Source organism: Hippocampus zosterae, chromosome 18 (genome assembly GCF_025434085.1).
Source record: "Hippocampus zosterae strain Florida chromosome 18, ASM2543408v3, whole genome shotgun sequence".
In the NCBI taxonomy this organism is placed as follows: Eukaryota; Metazoa; Chordata; class Actinopteri; order Syngnathiformes; family Syngnathidae; genus Hippocampus; species Hippocampus zosterae.
In genome coordinates, this window is record NC_067468.1 from 13,252,891 (window position 1) to 13,270,041 (window position 17,151).

Consider the following 17,151-nt stretch of genomic DNA (forward strand, 5'->3'; position numbering starts at 1 on the left):
CACACATAGCTATAAAACACATTTGGCACTCTCAGTGGTTGTCCCACAAACATTTTTTTCTCATATAACCATGAAGAAAGTGGTATTTCAAAACAAGCATTTTTTGTTTGAGTCAAAACACATACTGTACAAATAACAGGGAGGATCCCAAGTTGGACAACAACAAAAATAATACCCTTGCCCCATAATTACCATCTTCATATCATATCTTTCATTTATGAGATCATGGGAATGTAGGATTTTATGAAACAAAAAAATGACGCAGTGCTATTTTCATTCTTCTGAACACCGATGGTGGGGGGGATATTCTTTCTTTTCAGGCATCCAGACAATGTTTACTTCAGATCTCTGCATTGCCACTCTCAACGTACTCCGTATCCGTAACGGAGACATTTTTGCTTGTCATATTAGTTCTTGCCGAGTCTTCTTTGAGCTCAAAATTTGGTTCGAAACAAAAAAATGCTAGAAAATATATTTTAAAAAAAGTAAGACCACAAAAAGGGGAATACTAATGCACAATCTTTAATTAACTCTACAGCCATAATCTGTCCGCTCATTTAATTAACGTGAACAGAATTTGCTATCCTCCCTCCGAAAACACACACACTCACACACACTTTATCAGGCACCTCAGAAGGTTATGGGATAATTAACTGTGTGCGGCACTTCACATCCTATACAGCAGATTTTATTTTAATCAGCCAATTGCACACTTCTGTCGATCGCAAAGTCTAGACTAACAATGGATGGCACGTAGGTTGGACGTGACAAACGGCGATGGACAATCGAATGTTTTCATCCAGTCTTGGACGCAGGATTTGGGAAAACGGGATGAAGCTGTAGTATCTGGAGAAAACAGACGCAGCATCAGGGTGAACCTCAGCCTTGAGAGGATGCGCTCAGACCTCTGTGCTCGCTATCCATCCTCATTAAAAAAAAAAACAAAGTTTGAAATTGTCAAAGAAAAAAAAAAGGCCTTATACTGATGTGGGGTTACGGAGAAAGAAAACGGCACACTGAGCTAGATGGCGGCAGCAAATGCCCCAAATTCTTTTCCAACTAGTCGACTAAACTGCACAACAAATAGCCCATATACGAGAATATATTAGAAAACATGAGCAGACACAGCCACATGTAGTCAGTCAAAAGAATTGCTCAGATTCTTCTTCCTGGTCACCACCTGTTTGTGTTGCCACTTGTTTCTAGGACGAATCAAGCCAAATAAAGAAACAATGGCATACCTCACACTATGTTGTTGCCTTGGTAACGTAAGAGTAGGAGAGAAAGGGGAAGGAAAGTCAACAGGAATGTTGTCACTGTAACCATTGTGTCAAAATTAAAAAAAAACATATATACTGTATATATATATATGAAAATATGATTGAGTTAAATATAAAACAAATCGGATGAAAAAAAAACCTTTCGGTGCCAGAGATTTTTCAATAAAATCTGTTTTTTGGATCTCGAAAAAAGTTAAAGGCATGCTGTAAATGTCGCTTGGTGCTATTTTGCTACTTTGTCGCTTCAAGGGTGAAAGAAGAACAAGCACAGTGCCATCTGCTGGAACCAAAGGGTAAAGCAAACATCTCAAAAAGCCTTCAGTGCCCTCTTCACGACGCTGATGTTTTGAAGCACCGTGTGCGTGCTTCGCCGATGTAGAGACTGTCAGTGTGCAACTAGTGTGCCGCATTGACGTCGGTTGTGATCACTCCCACAGCGGCGCAGACCTCGCCACTCATCTGCAAACTCACCGTGGCAAGGAAGTCTGCCCTCATTTGTCTCGCGTAACTTGCGGAGGCCAAAAACTGCAAATAAAAATTTTCTTGTGACACATTTAATGGCCAGTCGGCTCCCAGTAAACAATATCGTTGCCGCCCTCCAATACTCCCACACACAAAGACAGGATGGGAATTGAGCTACTTCTCACACATAGACGCACTGCCAATTTTCCTCCAGTGGCCCGTCATTACGCGTCCGTGAGTAATAAACCAGTGCAGAAAGATGGTTCTCGCGCAGATGTTTTGAGCCCCTTAAAGAATGTAAACATGGGATAGAAACGTCGAGAGGGAATGTCCATGCGGCCGTTCAGTTGGGCCAGAACCTGTTCGTACTTGTCGCGCTTTTATGCACAAACTGATGGCAATCTCAAAAGATTGCTCTGTGCTTCCACTCGATTCATCTTGAAATGCCCTCACAGGCACATGAAGTGGATTTACATTACACCCCCCCCCCCTCCGCTGCCGATTCAGAGGGCTGCGGCTTGGAGTTTTTGTCGCAACCGCTGCCCAGACGCGGTTAAAACAAACATGCGGCTCAAGTCCTGTATCCCGCCTTTGTTTCCTGCCCGAGATGTGTTGTGACTGTCTGGAGAGAGGAGGCGGTTAGCGGGCAGGAGGAGGAGGAGATTTCCCTCACTATCAACGGATGTGAGAGGCTGCTGCTGCTGCTGCTCCCCCCCCCACCCTCACCCCTCCCTCCCTCCCTCCTTCCAGTCACACGCACTTCTCCAGCGTCAACAGGAAGGAGGCCGCAGACAGAACAAGTCCGGCAGTGCGCGCGCGCTCAGCAACCGAAGGCAGAGTCATGAGCAAGAACCAGAAAGAAGTCAAGAAAATCCAGTCTGCTTACCTGCAGAACGTGGAGAAGCTCAATCAAGGGCCCAAGCAAGAGAGGAAGAGCTGGAAGGCCAAGGAAGGAGACTTTGGCGCGCCGACGGCCACGGAGAAGCGCCACTCTCCCGCCATCAAAAATTCCGCGCACAGAATCAGCCGAGACCTGACCTGCTCCATCTGCTTGGATCTCTTCAAACAGCCCGTGTCGCTGCCCTGCGATCACACCTTCTGCCAGGGCTGCATCGAGGGCTACTGGACCGGGCCGAGGGGCCGCAGCCAAGGAGAATCGGGCTCCTGTCCCCAATGCAGGAAGGTGTTCCCCGGGCAGAGCTACAGGCCCAACCGCATCGTGGCCAACATTGTGGAGAGCTACTGTCAGGGCTTGGAGGAGAGCGGCGACGGGACCAGGCCTCCCGACGCGGCCGAGAAGGCGCCCGCTCCGGCTCCGGCTCCGCGCTGCAGCCGGCACCGGGAAGAGCTGAAGCTTTACTGCGAGGAGGATCAAGAGCTGGTGTGTCTGGTGTGTGGAATCTCCCAGGAGCACAGGAACCACACCATGATGTGCGTGCAAGACGCCGAGCTCAAGTACAGGGTGAGCCCTCTCGAACCGAAAAGTAAAACGATGCCGTCTTTGGACCCGGTGAGAAGGTAGTCAAGGGTTTTTTTCTTTCTTGATCCAATTAGGCATCTCTGAACAGCTCCATGGATTCCCTCAAAGCCGAGCTCAACACGGCCATGCAGTGCGACAGGGAAGCTGAGGACGAAGTCAAAAATCTTAAGGTGAGAAGACAGCACTCATGAACGTGATGACGGTACGTGCTTGTGACATTCCGCTAGCCAGGAAAGTTCCGAGGACTGGTGTCGCAAAACATACACACTACAAGTGTTCCCCTTCAAAGTAAAGCCTTTGGAGCTTTTTTCTGCCACGCCTTCAACCTGAATCTTGTTCCATCTTGTTCACGTGTTCTACTAATTGATCTGAGACACAACTAAAACATTCTATGGTGTGTAAATAACTTTGTGACCTTGATTTCAACCCTATTCGCGTCATGGGTCATTTTGCCCCGAAGACAACCTTTGTACTTTTTTTTGTACAGCTTCCATGGAAATGTGAATAAAAACATTTCAATTTTTCTGCAGTTGGGGACAATCTAGGAAAATTTATAAAATTTCAAGTTAAAATTTTATCATTTAGGAGGTTTTTGGGCGTTTTTAACACAGTGATGGGTCGTTTTGACCCGAGGACAACAGGAGGGTTAGAGGGCCGGGTCAAAGGTGCCCGTGGGCCGGATACGTCCCACGGGCCGCAGTTTGGGGACCCCTGCTTAAGGGGATTGTAAGCAGGTGCGTTGCCATGCCGAAGCAACCATAAATCTTCTCAGACAGTGCATGAAGCAATTTTTTTGGAAACAGGCCGCTTGATCATCTGGCCCAGATTGGAGGTAAATTATTTTTTTTTTTTGTGGGGCGGGGCATATGCGTAAAAACGGGCAGATCTTCAGTTTCATGCCGGGCAAGTCTCGTTTAATGTATTCGGAAGACCGCATTGCGCCTCGTTTTAGGCGTCCCGGTTGACTGACGGTGTTTCTCGTTCCAAATTGACCTCATCCGCAAGTGGAGATCTTGCAGTTTCTTTTAAAGGAAAATCAGCTATAAACGGCGCACAAGTAGAAAGCCAGGTTTTAAACACACGATATCTTTCTTGGAACTTTTCCGACACAGCGCATCGGCGGTATTTTGAATACGTTGCTTAAGTAACTTACATGAGATTCAGCAACACGGGGGGGTCGACGCGCGTGACTTGCCACCTCGCCGCAGGAGCACACGGCCGACCTGAAGCAACGCATCGAGGCGCAGTTCAGCGACCTGCACCAGTTCCTCTACCAGGAGGAGAAGATGCTACAGGTCAAGCTGAAGACGGAGGAGCGCCGCGAGCTGATCCGCCTGGACGAGCACAAGGCTCTACTGTGCGTGGAGATCTCCCGTCTGCAGAGGGCGCTGCAAGAGGTAGAAGACAAGATGAAGGAGCGGGATCCCTTCATTCTGCTGCGGGTAAAGTCAAACGGAATTCCCCCCGCTGGGTCGTTTGTATTGAGTTTCTCTGGAGGGGCGGGGGAAACGCTGAGGTCTTCATTTTGAAGTACATCAGACATAAAACATGAAACTGAACTGGGTGGGACCGTTTTGCCTTTCCTGTCAAGTCTGCGCACACGGTCTGAAGGAAGCCAAAGTCTGCGGCGCCGACGCATTTCAAGGGTCGAGTCCGTTCCCGCTTCCCCGATAACAAAAGAGTCTCGGCTGGACAGGATGTAGGCCAGTGAGCTCACTTGTGGATCAAGGAGGTGGAGGGGGGGGGGGCATAGGGAGTTTTGTTGAGCCACTGACGGCCGCGGGACTTCCCCCCCCACCCCCAGTCGCGGGGAGCTCTCAGTGGGTGGGATTAAGTGTGTGAGCGCAGATGATGTAATGGGGGGGGGGGGGGGGGCGGTGAAAAAAAGCCTTGCGTCATGTCGTATACAAGATAAATAATCACCTTTCTCTCCTCCTCTTTCATTTCAGAGTATCAAACTTTTGCTGCAGAGGTGAGACTGCCGGACTCGCATTCAAGTGCTGGCGGGGATTTGCGTTCATCGCGCCGCTTTGCTTTTCTTGGCAGACCCTCGCTGAAGTTCGAGAAGCCGGCTTTTGTACCCCCCAGTCTGTGCGAAGGCCGATTTGCGGGGCCCCTGCAGTACCGAGTGTGGAAATCCATGAAAGGCAGCCTTTACCCAGGTACGAGAATCACAACCCTTGGCCCCGGACAATTTTAGCTGATCTTCCCAAGTCTGCTGGGTTAGTCTCCACGCCAAGCGCAACCCGAACGAGCAGAAGCGCCACGTCGGAAAACGGACGGACGGGCGATGAAACATTTCCAGCTCCGTGAAACGCTTTTGCCGTGTGACATCTCGTCCTTTTCAGTCCCCGCGGTGATTACCTTCAACTCCAGCACGGCCAACCCGTGGCTCAGCCTCAGCTCGTCACTGACCTGCGTCCGCTACCAGACCTTCAACCACGGCGTGGAGGACAACCCGCACAGGTTCAACGCCGCCCTGTCGCTGCTCGGGAGCCAAGGTTTCACCCACGGGCGGCACTACTGGGAGATCGAAGTCTACAGCAGCGCCGTGTGGACCCTGGGCGTGGCCCGGGAGTCGGTCCCCAGAAAAGGAGTCATCAAAGCTCTTCCGGCCAACGGCTTTTGGACCCTCTCGCTCTCCTACGGCGTTCAGTATATGGCGGGGACGTCCCCGCCCACCGTTCTGTCCCTGGAGGAGCCGCTGGCCAGGATCGGGGTGTACCTGGACTACAAGAGAGGTCTGGTGTCCTTTTACAACGCGGAGACCATGACGCATCTGTACACCTTCAGGGAGATCTTCAGCGAGACGCTCTTTCCGTACTTCAACTTGGGATTTCTGGACAAAGTGCACGAGAATGAGCCTCTGAAAGTTTTCTTGCCAAAGATTTAAACTTACTGTGAAGTTTTTGGGGGTTTTGTTTCTTTTGTACGGAATGAGACACTTAGGTGAATTTGGACCGTTTTTTTTTTTTTTAAATGCTCGTAGACTGGCTCTACAAGGCACGAATGTGTTTGCGATACATCAACTAAATATTTTCATCTCCAAAACGTGAGTGGTTTTATTGGAGTGTTGGGTTTATTGTTTTAGCGATGCATCAACGTGGTACTCGGAATTTTATTTATTTATTTTTTTAAGTCTATATGTGAACACAACAGTACAGGATAGCATTTGTCATTTTGGAAAATGTCTGATTTATTATTATTGTTATTATACGAACAACAAACGACCACATTTTCCGTCGGTAGCTACGTCACACAATGTTCCGATTACGAGCTTGAGACAAAATCACAACTGGCGATGAAGAAGGTGACAGGAAAATTGCGGGTTAATCATTTTAGTGCAAGTAAAGCAAATAGCGGGACTAACATTGCCCCCCCCCCCCCCCACACACCCACACCCACATACTCAATGTGCCGAAACACTCAAAGCAACTCGACTGCATTGATCAAACGTGATCATGTGACCGCAGACAAAACGCGACGCGGCACAGAATGAACAACATCAACCGCGTTCGCCGACACTGCCGCAAGCGCTTTTGCTCAACCCAAAACGCAATCCGACGCAATTCATCCCAACTCGAGGATATTTACTGAACGTCGGCGCTAAAAGTGCCCAATCAATTTCTTATACGAGTTACCAAGCACGAGACGGCTCTTGCACTGGATCTCATGTAAAAAGAACCGCTGATTTTCCACCACGTCTGCATTTTAAATCTTCACCAGGCCACAAAAAAAGGTTGTGTGAGGCAAAAAAAAAAAAAAGTCCCAAATCCTTGTTGAAAACTAGTCCTTAGCGTTTATCCAAAAGCTGTAACACGCGGAGTAAAATATGTCATCTTGCTTCACTCGAACAGTCGTTAGTGGTACATTCGCGGGTGTTGGGGTTCGATTCCACATGTCCGCTCCTCGCCTCGAATGGGAGCGGCGGACAAAATGTTTAAGTGGAGTAAGGTTTTTTTTTGGCTTTCGTAGACTCACTTGCTCACGTGTAGAGTGTCTTGAAATTTGGTGCTTGTGTAGTGCAGGTGAAAACCTTTTTTACCGATGCTGTCATCCGAGTGAAATTTTACCACCAGGGAATCCCCAGCGGAGTAGATCTCCTCCGGGACCTGAGGAGGAAGAAGAAAAAAAAAATACACACACACGCATCAACGTGAAGAAATGTGCGGTCACATATGGCGGCAGGGGAAGTCGATTTACTGGAGAGTCCACAGTGGACGCAGTACAACGTGTTTATTTGAAGGAGGTCTCCCAACGGGGGCGGGGGGGCCTGGTGGAGTGTGCATGGAAAAAGCGTGACTCCATGATAGAAATGGAATAAATTTCGGGAAGTGGATTCAATGCGCTTCAGAGAAAAGTTTTCTCCAAACAAAATGTTTAGGCTCGGCCATTTTCGAGATCTCGATCAAGCGAGCGTCGTTCTACCGTCTTATCAAACAATTTCAACGCGTTTACAATTTTAATGATCTGTTTTATCTGAGTGGGCTTTCAATGTGAATGAAAAAAAAAAACTGACGACACTTCAACGATAATTATTTCCCTAAAGTCCTTACAATAATATTTGTATGAAATTCATGTAGCGGTAAATAGGTTGATTCCGTAAAGTTTCACTGTTGAAGAGTTTCACTGTTGCAGACTTGAATTTCGATTGTGCTTCCTGCAATTGCAATTCTGCTTCCTGTTTGCCACCTCAATTTGAATCGAAGAATCGAGGTGGAATTTACGGCTCAGTCCCAATTCGATTCGTACAGCCGATTGTATGAAATTCATGTACCGGTAATTAGGTTGATTCCGTAAAGTTTCACTGTTGAAGAGTTGAATTTCGATTGTGCTTCCTGCAATTGCAATTCTGCTTCCTGTTTGCCACCTCAATTTGAATCGAAGAATCGAGTTGGAATTTACGGCTCAGTCCCAATTCGATTCGTACAGCCGATTGTACCAGACTATTGAAATTTTTGTTTCTGCGGCATGTCGGTAGAGTGACCAATTTTTTTCCCCCCGCAATGGTCCATTTCAATCACATTCTGCCCTTCTCAGTGTGCATCAATTCGAGGCACAGCGTCGACTCTTTCAACTGTACATCGACAGCGAAGGAAACTATTTGAAAACATACAGTGGTTGGTTGTGGACAGGGGTATGTAGCCATTTTGAGCATTCGTTTACCCCCGATCCGCAGAAGCGGCCCAGCCTCGGGGACTTGATGTCAGCCCCGTCGTAGAGCTCCACATAATCGTAGCCGCAGTCGGGCTCCTCCTCGATTTCAAACACTTGAAAGAGAAGCTCCACTCCATAACCCTTCTCGGCGGAGACGACCCACAAACAATCTGAGCCGCCCGGATAGTTGTTGTCTCCAAACTGTGCATGAGAGTACAAATCTTTTGTCTTGACCTCAGCGCTAAGGTTTCCTCCGCATTCTGGAGCGACCACAAAATTAGAGAGTGAAAAAGAGGAGCCTTGAAGAAAACCAAAAAAAAAAAAAAAAAAAAAAAAAAAAAGAATCAATCCTTCTTTTGTGAAGCAATCGGAAGACATTTGATGGAATTTTATCACCTGCTGTATAGGAGGCAAGAAAGCCTCTCTTCTGCACCGAGTTGTCCGAGAAGAAACGCAAGAACAAGGCGTTGTCACTGGAGATGACGGGAGAAGGCTTCCCGGTACCGCAGACGCGAACCAGTCTCGGGGCACGGACATCGCTCCCGTCAAAGATTTCCAAATGGTCGTAAGCACACTCCAGATGAGCCTCCATGTCGATGTCTTTAAAGGCCTGAGAGTGAAAAAAAAATAAAATAAAAAAGCACAGCGTGCTAAGAAAACACAGTGACTCCGTACAGCAGGTCGTTGTCCCCCCTCCCCTCCCTTACGAGTCTGATCCGATGCCCCGGAGTGGTGGACAGAGTCCAAGTGCAGGCCTTCTTGCTGGGATATTTCTCAGGCCAGTTGGGGCTGCTGACTGTGCCGGACGCGCCGTTTAGCGCCAGATCGCAGCCCGCTGGAAAAAGACAAGAGAACACATTTCACAGCAACCGCAATGTCAACTGCGTCATTTGGCAGCTGCTTCGTTTGCTCTTCTCCTGTACTTGGCAGCATTTGCGTTTGCCAGATGTCGACGGAATTGTTTTTGTTTTGTTTCCTCCACAGCTTTAAAAAAAAACCCACAGATTTTACGCTCATTCCAGTTGATTTCAGACATCGCGTGTGAAATAAAACCGATACAGTGGACAGTTTTTCATGTCATGTCATCAGGTTACACCAAGGGGTGGGAAATTATTTTTTGCATAGGGCCACATGGGCCAGAAAATATTATGGAGGGCCGGATTAAAAGGGTGAACTAAATTCGACAAAATATTAATTGGATTTCTTTATTTAAAAAGCAGCATTTTGCATTTTTTTGGCACGTTTTTCAGACTTTAAGAGTACATTATTCCGTCGTGTCGAACGGGATTCGCTTGACTTGGCGCTACTGCGGGCTTCCGTATCGTCTCCCCCTTCCTCCCTATGCTCTGCAACTTCAAGTAACTGCGCCACCTGGCGTTGAAATGCCTGTCATTACACGTCCAAATTAAATGAATGCAGTCGTTGCCGTTGAACCTTAATTGTGTACCAACCTTCGGCGGGCCGGATTAAAAAGACCAAGGGGCCGGATTTGGCCCGCGGGCCGTAGTTTGCCCACCTCTGGGTTACACGGTGCATGAAAGGGTTCATGCGAAAGTAAACCGGCGCTTTTTTTTGGGAGGGGGTGGTCAAAAGAACCACCCCCCCAGTGGATTGCGGCGCCACGCGCACGCACCTTCCTTGCAGTCGCGCTTGTTGTCGTGCAGCGTGTAGCCACTGCGGCACTGACATCTGTAGCTTCCCATGGTGTTCACACATTCATGCTGGCAACCGCCGTTTTCTTGCGAGCACTCGTCCATATCTGCAAAACACGGACGGGCACAAGGTCTCGGCGCGCCAGGATGAAACCGTGCAAAACAAACAGAGGGCGGAAAATTACGGGGTGGCGTTATGTGCCGTAAAATTATAAAGAGGCAATCCAATTGGCAGGCAATTGGCAATCCGACATCTCGTCACAGTTCGTCCATCAAATGCTACCAGAGAAAAAGTGAGCCTTGAATCCTCTCTTGGAGACAGTATTGTCCGACTTGAACTCCACCCTCAGGATGTTGTGCAGCGAGGCGATGGCCTCGGGTTTCTCCGCTCCGCAGAACTTCCCGTGAAGCTCGGAGTCGGCGCCGGCGCCGCTGCGCACCTCCACGTAATCGTATTTGCACACCTGATGGCAGCAAATTTTAATTTAGGCTCGGAAAGCCGCGACGGGTTGTCAACGCTGCGAATGGCTTTTATACTTACATCGTTGCCTTCGGTCTCAAACGCGTCAAACACGAGAGTGATGCGGTACTGGATGGGCGCCACCAGCTGCCACACGCAGTTTTTGTTGGGCGGATAGTCCTTAGGCCAGCCGGGGGTGGTGAGGGAGCCGTTCATTTCGCTGAGAAAGCCGCCGCAGGCTGCTGCTGATGGAAGGATTTTTTTTTTTTTTTTTAACATTTAAAAATGAGCGACACCCTCCTCACGTAAAATTGCCCATTTTGTGCTTTTGCTTGCTAAACACCATACGACTGAAAATTTGAAACGGTCATGCGTTGGCCGGGAATCGAACCCGGGTCAACTGCTTGGAAGGCAGCTATGCTAACCACTATACCACCGACGCTTGTTGAACATCCGCTTTCTATTCCATATGTGACTCGAAGCCCCAAAACGCCGCCTAGCAAACAGTCTACACGCGACAGAAAGCGACGCGTGCATGCTCTTGTTTTTGTACCAACGACTAGATCTTGAGATGCCGCCATTTCGTCAGCTATACTGACCTAAGGGGGGGAAAAAAAACGCCGCAGACCTTTTCAGGACCAGTAGACTCCGCGCCATCTACATAATGCTGCAGACCCGCATGGTCTCTCTGTGCTAGTTTTTCATGATTTGAATGTTTGGCGTCATGCTGAGATTTTTTCAGAGTGGAGTGCTCACTCTCGCAGCTTGACCCGTCTGCGGCCAGTTCATATCCAGGATCGCAGGCGCATCTGTAGCTGCCCAGAGTGTTCAGGCAGTGCTGTTCACAGCCGCCATTATCAGGTTGGGAACACTCATCCATCTCTGAAAAGCGAAGAGCGGGGAATAGGTTGTGGTTTTTGCAAGGAGGAGGGGAGGGGGGGGGGGGAGAAAGACGTAGCAATGATTGGCATGTGGGACACAGACCTTTAAAGAACGTGGCAGAGAACCCGGCCTTATTGACCGAGACGTCGGAAGCAAACTTGATCCAGAGTTGGTTGGTGCTGCTTTTGACGTCGTCTGGTTTGTCGCAGCCGCAGAAGCGGCCGAGCAGCGGGCTGCGTGCCGAGCCTCCGTCCCTCACTTCCACATAGTCGTAGGCGCAGCTGTCGTGAGTCTCAAGCTGCGGCCAACGTCAACATTTGGAAAGGAGACATTTCGCGTAATCCGAGGTAGGTTACCGCGCAAACGTTTCATCGGGGGCGAGAAGTGGAACTGTTATGTATTGGTCTTTTTCATTTCAAGGGCCTCACTAGTGGGGAGAAAAGTGCATCTTTTACCTCAAACGACTGAAAGGCGAGCCCCACTTCATAACCCTCTGCCACCGTGACTTTCCACACACACATTTTGTTGGAGTGGTAATCGTCGGGGTAGTTGGGGGACTGAATCTGGCCGCTGTCCCGCACCACCTCGCCGCCACAGACGGCTGCACGGAAAGATGGCACGTGACATTTCAACCTCGCACAAGATGTGACAAGAGCGTGGGGACATCATCACGTGCGCTGTACCTTCGTAGATGGCCGAGAAGCCTTTTCCCACCCAGCTACTGCTGCTCCTAAATTCAATCCAGAGTCGACTGTCACTTGAGACGATCACATCTGGTACTGCATTTCCGCAGAAACGACCTGACAGAGGATATGACGTGACCTTCCCGAAAGCGAGTCAGGAATCACGAGTTTATTCACAGTTAGAAACCTTTCGGTGGAGCTTTTTTCCAGAAGCCGTCTCGAACCTCCACGTAGTCGTACCAGCACGAGGGACTCTCGAAGACATCCATGGTAGTGAAATTTAGAACGATCTGAAAGAGAAATAGCAGCGTCGGCGGCTGCAATACTGTGCCGGTCACTTTTTTTTTTGGACTGTGTAAGGACGCCCTCTTGCGGAAGTAAATACAATTACACATTCATGCTTGATTCACTCGAAAACAGTTGGGTCAAAAATAACCCGATTCGGGTCATGGAAATTTGAAGAAAACTGTGCGATGACGATTAAGATTCAAATTCTTATTCTGAACTGCAAGTTGAAGACAGAATGAAGGCACTTTTCTTCACATTCACCAACTTCCATCCAACAGCTGTATCACCGCGGCTCTTGTTTTAGATCTCATTCGATTGTGCGCATGTACCAAATGCCGTGAACTAAAATTGTTCTCAGTCAAATCAAACGTCATCATTGTTCTAACCTTTTCTCCGGGTGTGACCGAGATCCTCCACACACAATGAACATATGCCGAGTAGCCGTTGGGGAAATCAGGGGAGGAGAAGTTTCCGGCGCTGTCTTGCAAAGTCTCTCCACATCCTGTCATCACAGCATAACATTATTCAAGCTGCGGGAATATCAAAAATGAGATTCTTTTGCATTTTTTTTTAAAAAGCACAACAAAATGCATCTCACTTGCGCATTTGTAGAGTTTTCGTGCTTGTGTAATGTCTCCTTTGCTAAGTTTGAGCCGCTGTCCAATAGAGGGTCGCACTCCATTAACATCATAACGGGGCAGAATTGTGTCCAAGAAAACGCTTCTGTGTCAATCAAATCAAAGAAATAATAACAACAAAGTGACTAATTAACAGAGTTTAAACCCCCCCCAAAAAAGTGATCCGTGTTTTAACATGCAGAGGCCCTGGTTGAGTTATTGATAATCTTTTGATCATCTCTCAGTGGGTTCAGGGCTCACACGTGCGGTTCCCATGGTGATACACCCGCGAATGGCAGGCATGTGCAAACACAGCGCTCTGAATGTGATGGGGGTGAGGGGGGGGGGGGGGGTCCCTGAATGCCAGGAGTACAAACGGCCAGTCCAGCTCAAATTATTCAACAAAGCCTGCAATGCGGTGCTTTTATGCAACCTGGCTTGCCTCCATGAGTCATGACCCCCCCCCTGCCCCCTCAAAAAAAAAAAAAAGACAGGAAAGCAACAGGGAGGAGGAAAAAAAATAAACGTACTTGATAGACATGAACAGAAGTGAAAATTGGCTATGAAGATAAATACTGTACATTAGACAAAGTGAAGCTAGTGGCTATAAAGGTCAACTGGTGTACATTATGCTTCCATTCCATTTTTTTTGGGGGGGGGGGTTGTTAATTCGTGAGTTGAACCACATTCAAGGTTCACTGTTGACGCATGTTACAGTAGCTTACAACAAAGCAAATATGATGAACACCGAGGCCGACTACGCTAGCGTCTTTGAAAGTTGGCCCCCAACGTTAGCTTAGCGCGCAAGGGAGCTCGATATTTTTAAAAGTGTGAGAACCACCGCATCGAAGCAACGTTCGGCAGAATGTTGTGCAAACCTTGAGAACGTATTCTTGGCGTAATGCATGACACTGCCAAAGTCATACAGTTCCCCGAGTGAGTCGACCTCGCCGGGTTCCATTTTCAGGAAATTGTATTCCTGCCCTGTTGATTGACAGACCGTCAGCGGACATTGCGGGAACGTCGAGATCAGGTCGGGGTTTCCCTTTTATTGCACTCAACTCGTGATTCCATACCTTGCTGAATGTTGTCCCTGTTGATGCTCACATGCTCGTCCCGGTCTGGTCTTGTGTGTTCGTGCCAGAAACCGATCACGTGGCCGAGTTCGTGCACCACGATGCCAAACTTGTCGCAGTTTTTCCCGATAGAGATGGCCTGGGGACCACCGCCTCTTCTTCCCACATAAGAGCAACACCTGCAGGGGGGAGGGGGGTGAGACACTGTTCAGTGCCCCAGCATCTCCATTAAACACCGCCCCCCCCAAAAAAATGCCCCGCTTTTCACTCTGATAAATAAGAAGTCATCCACTTCACCCGCAAGGTCTGTATGTGAAAACAATGTAGCTCTCCTCAGTTGTCCTCTCCACGAACGTAACACAAGTGTGCTTCTCCCAGTGACGCATGGCCTGGCGGAAAATGGCTCGCTGACTACCTGCAAAGAAACTATGAATCAGAGTTTAACTGCTTCAAGATGCGGCTGTCATCGTCGGGCGGAACCTACCACTGAAATTACCGCTGATCACATACGGGATGAGGTTGTCGGGCCAAATCCGCTCAGATCTGGAGGTGGCCGCCCTCCTCCTCCTCCTCCTCCTGCTGCTGCTCCGTCCGCTGGGATGTTGACGGGAGCTTTGCCTAACTGCTGCCCGCTTACTTCCGACTATATTGCGGTCCACCATAAAATATTTTTAGGAATGCGCCGATATCACTTTAATCAGACCGAGTATCATACTTGAGAATTCGGTGCTGACCGATACCAAGTACTGATACTCGCTCATGACATTACATCACGTCCAACCAACAAATGTGCAGTGTCGCGATACCTGATGCGGCGCTATTTAGTCGGGCGCTTTGTGTCCTGAGAGCATCTTTGAATATGAGGAGTTCTTCTTCGTCCAAGGCAATGTCTCCCAAAAAGGCAGCTGGGAAAATGTATATCACAGCACACACATAACAGACCCTTCAATGGACACATTCCACGTCTTTGAGGCAAAATATTAGGAACAGCACCAGGTGAGTTGATGATGCCCTTTAATCGCAACCATATTTTCTTAAAGGGGAAGTTCGAGAAAAAATAAAAATAAATCTGCAATGGTGTGCATCCTCAATAACCAAACCGTAAAGTAGCGAGAGAACATTGTCCATACAATTTATATTATCGTGTCATTTTTTCTAAATATAATGTAAGTGAGCGCTACATGAAAAATGCATGTTCACCCCTTACCTACTGTAACTCTCGCTTAAAACACACACGGGGCTCTTTGGAGCTGAGTAAGTGGATACTCTGGACACGCTTTTCTGAAGGTTACCCAGAATTTGCGTCGGATCATTTTAGTAAAAGGCAGAATTTTTTTTTTTAATCCGGCTCTTATATTGGATATATCAAGTTGCACACGTCTCCCTGAGTGTCATAAGTGAACTCTGTGTGATTAACATTTAATTTCCTGAAGAATAAAGACGTCATGTTGCTTGAGGAATACCAATAGTCCATTTTGAAGTGTGCGCTAACAACCTTTGGAAAGGTGCAACGTCACAATGAAAAGACATAATGGACCTTTTTATTTAAGGAATTCACTCGTGCAAATGTTATGTGCAATCCTGCCGTGTGAGCCCCACCCCTTGAAGCCAGAGGCACCCGCCGCTGCTCCAGTGTGGCCTCAACGACCTCCAGTCTCCTGGCAACTACTGTGGAGAAGAGTGCTGGTGTGTGTTGGCTTTGACAGGAAGTCGCGAGTGGAAAGGAACCCCAAAACAACTTGAGATTAATTGTAATTAATTAACTAATTAATTACTTGGCCCATGAGACCTTAAACTTTATGTAAATAATGCTGCGACGACACAGATATTTGAATGTATGCCGGGAAACTAAACGGAAAGCCTCTTGCCGACTGCTTTCGTTTCAAATATCAGCTGCATTATTTTTATTTGCACTATTTTGCACCGGGGAGCGCTAAATTACTTCTGATTTGAGATTTGCATGACGAATGTTATCCCGATTAATATTCGCGCCGTCATTATTTATCTGATCACTTTCGGACCACGCAATTAATAAAATGAAATGGTTCATCATCATCATATCTTGTCGCGTGAAATGGTTTATTATTGTTCATGAAGAATATTTGTAACCATCATGCTGCATCATGATATATTCAATATGATTTCTGGGCCGTATTGTCAAGCCTTATGAATGAACAACCATGCATACTTAAAGCGTCAATCAAAATGGAACATTACCTTCTTTCTAAAGGCTAAAATATGTGTGGCAGCACTCAGAGAATCTCAATAGAATGCGAAGGGGTACCGAATGGAGGTAAAGTCAATCACAACTAGAAAAATTATTGAATATTTAATAGTATTCAATTTTCAATTTAAAGAGTTGTTCTTAAATGACTCAATGCCCGAGTAGCTGGATGCAACTATGAAATGTCAACCTTGTTGCAATATATAAGACTGTATTAAGACAAAAAAAATAAAAATACATATGAAACTGAAAGAAGAGATCAAATGCTTTTACCGGCTTTGCAGGGATCCTTGTAATCAATCTCATCGTCCACGTACTGAAGTTTTGCTTCCACGTCGTCCCCATCGGCCGTATGAGAGACCCGCAAACTGAACAAAAAAAGGTATGCAGAAGCAAAGAGCATTATTTAAAAAGGAACAACTCAAGCGGAAGTCAAACAAAAAGTAGATCGCCAAAGGAGGAAAATTAACGGGCAAGAGTTCCTCGACGATGTGATTAATTTAGTTTTTTTTAAATCCTCTTTCAGATCTCCATGCGGCTGCAGAGATTAGTGGACATTCAGGACCGAGTGCATGCTCGTGCGCACATACACACACATGCCACCCTTCATTGCCAAACGCGCATCTGATGTCACCTACTGTCAGATGACATGTAAGCAGAGTAACAACAATCAAAAAAGTGTTGAGTGGCAATGATATGAGCAAAATACAGAATAAAATCTGAATAATCAAAATGTGGTGTCAATAGAATGTTTCTACCGACATACTGTTTAGAGACAAAAAGGCGAAAGAATAGTGACTAAAGCACAATGACGAATTCTTTTCACCATTTGGAAAATAATGAACTGTTTTTCTCAATACAGGCTGCCGGTTTGTCCAAAATGTTAGTTG

At 47.4% G+C, this 17,151-nt stretch overlaps 2 protein-coding genes and 1 non-coding gene across 8 annotated transcripts; 1 reads left to right on the top strand and 2 right to left on the bottom strand.

The window, feature by feature from the left end:
• Nucleotides 1-1,852: 1,852 nt before the first annotated feature.
• On the top strand, nt 1,853-6,334 carry LOC127591419 (zinc-binding protein A33-like). The gene is made up of 6 exons (XM_052051572.1): nt 1,853-3,204; nt 3,297-3,392; nt 4,431-4,664; nt 5,172-5,194; nt 5,269-5,384; nt 5,571-6,334. The coding sequence occupies exons 1-6, from the start codon at nt 2,584-2,586 to the stop codon at nt 6,113-6,115; spliced, it is 1,635 nt and encodes a 544-aa protein (XP_051907532.1). The 5' UTR covers nt 1,853-2,583; the 3' UTR covers nt 6,116-6,334.
• A 59-nt stretch (nt 6,335-6,393) lies between these two features.
• LOC127591371 (bone morphogenetic protein 1-like) lies at nt 6,394-16,746 on the bottom strand. Of its 6 annotated transcripts, none has more exons than XR_007959855.1 (20): nt 16,535-16,746; nt 14,844-14,942; nt 14,518-14,680; nt 14,335-14,448; nt 14,038-14,216; nt 13,840-13,945; nt 12,943-13,067; nt 12,731-12,846; nt 12,244-12,346; nt 12,057-12,173; nt 11,829-11,974; nt 11,476-11,671; nt 11,248-11,373; nt 10,573-10,736; nt 10,315-10,495; nt 10,013-10,138; nt 9,087-9,214; nt 8,776-8,989; nt 8,389-8,580; nt 6,394-7,334 (listed from the first exon to the last, which is right to left on the bottom strand). XR_007959855.1 is itself a non-coding variant. In XM_052051465.1 (20 exons), exons 1-20 carry the CDS (start codon nt 16,662-16,664, stop codon nt 7,200-7,202), a joined length of 2,955 nt encoding a protein of 984 aa, XP_051907425.1. In that variant the 5' UTR covers nt 16,665-16,744; the 3' UTR covers nt 6,394-7,199. The 6 variants fall into 6 exon arrangements, 5 of the variants coding, with proteins under 5 accessions (XP_051907425.1, XP_051907424.1, XP_051907427.1 ...); XM_052051465.1 differs by having other exon boundaries at nt 8,389-8,678; nt 10,573-10,733; nt 16,535-16,744; XM_052051464.1 differs by having other exon boundaries at nt 8,389-8,678; nt 16,535-16,744.
• trnag-ucc (transfer RNA glycine (anticodon UCC)) lies at nt 10,862-10,933 on the bottom strand. Its single transcript has one exon. It is a non-coding gene; the product is annotated as a tRNA-Gly (tRNA).
• Nucleotides 16,747-17,151: the final 405 nt, after the last annotated feature.

Excerpts from the sequence above, each read along its gene's own strand:
- LOC127591419 (XM_052051572.1), top strand. The coding sequence starts at position 2,584 with ATGAGCAAGAACCAGAAAGAAGTCAAGAAAATCCAGTCTGCTTACCTG. Across the intron at positions 3,205-3,296 it reads ACGCCGAGCTCAAGTACAGG|GCATCTCTGAACAGCTCCAT; the intron begins GTGAGCCCTCTC and ends TGATCCAATTAG. Across the intron at positions 5,385-5,570 it reads GAAAGGCAGCCTTTACCCAG|TCCCCGCGGTGATTACCTTC; the intron begins GTACGAGAATCA and ends CGTCCTTTTCAG.
- LOC127591371 (XM_052051464.1), bottom strand. The coding sequence starts at position 16,664 with ATGCTCTTTGCTTCTGCATACCTTTTTTTGTTCAGTTTGCGGGTCTCT. Across the intron at positions 14,217-14,334 it reads TTCACATACAGACCTTGCGG|GTGTTGCTCTTATGTGGGAA; the intron begins GTGAAGTGGATG and ends TCCCCCCTGCAG. Across the intron at positions 11,672-11,828 it reads TCGCCTTTCAGTCGTTTGAG|CTTGAGACTCACGACAGCTG; the intron begins GTAAAAGATGCA and ends CGTTGGCCGCAG.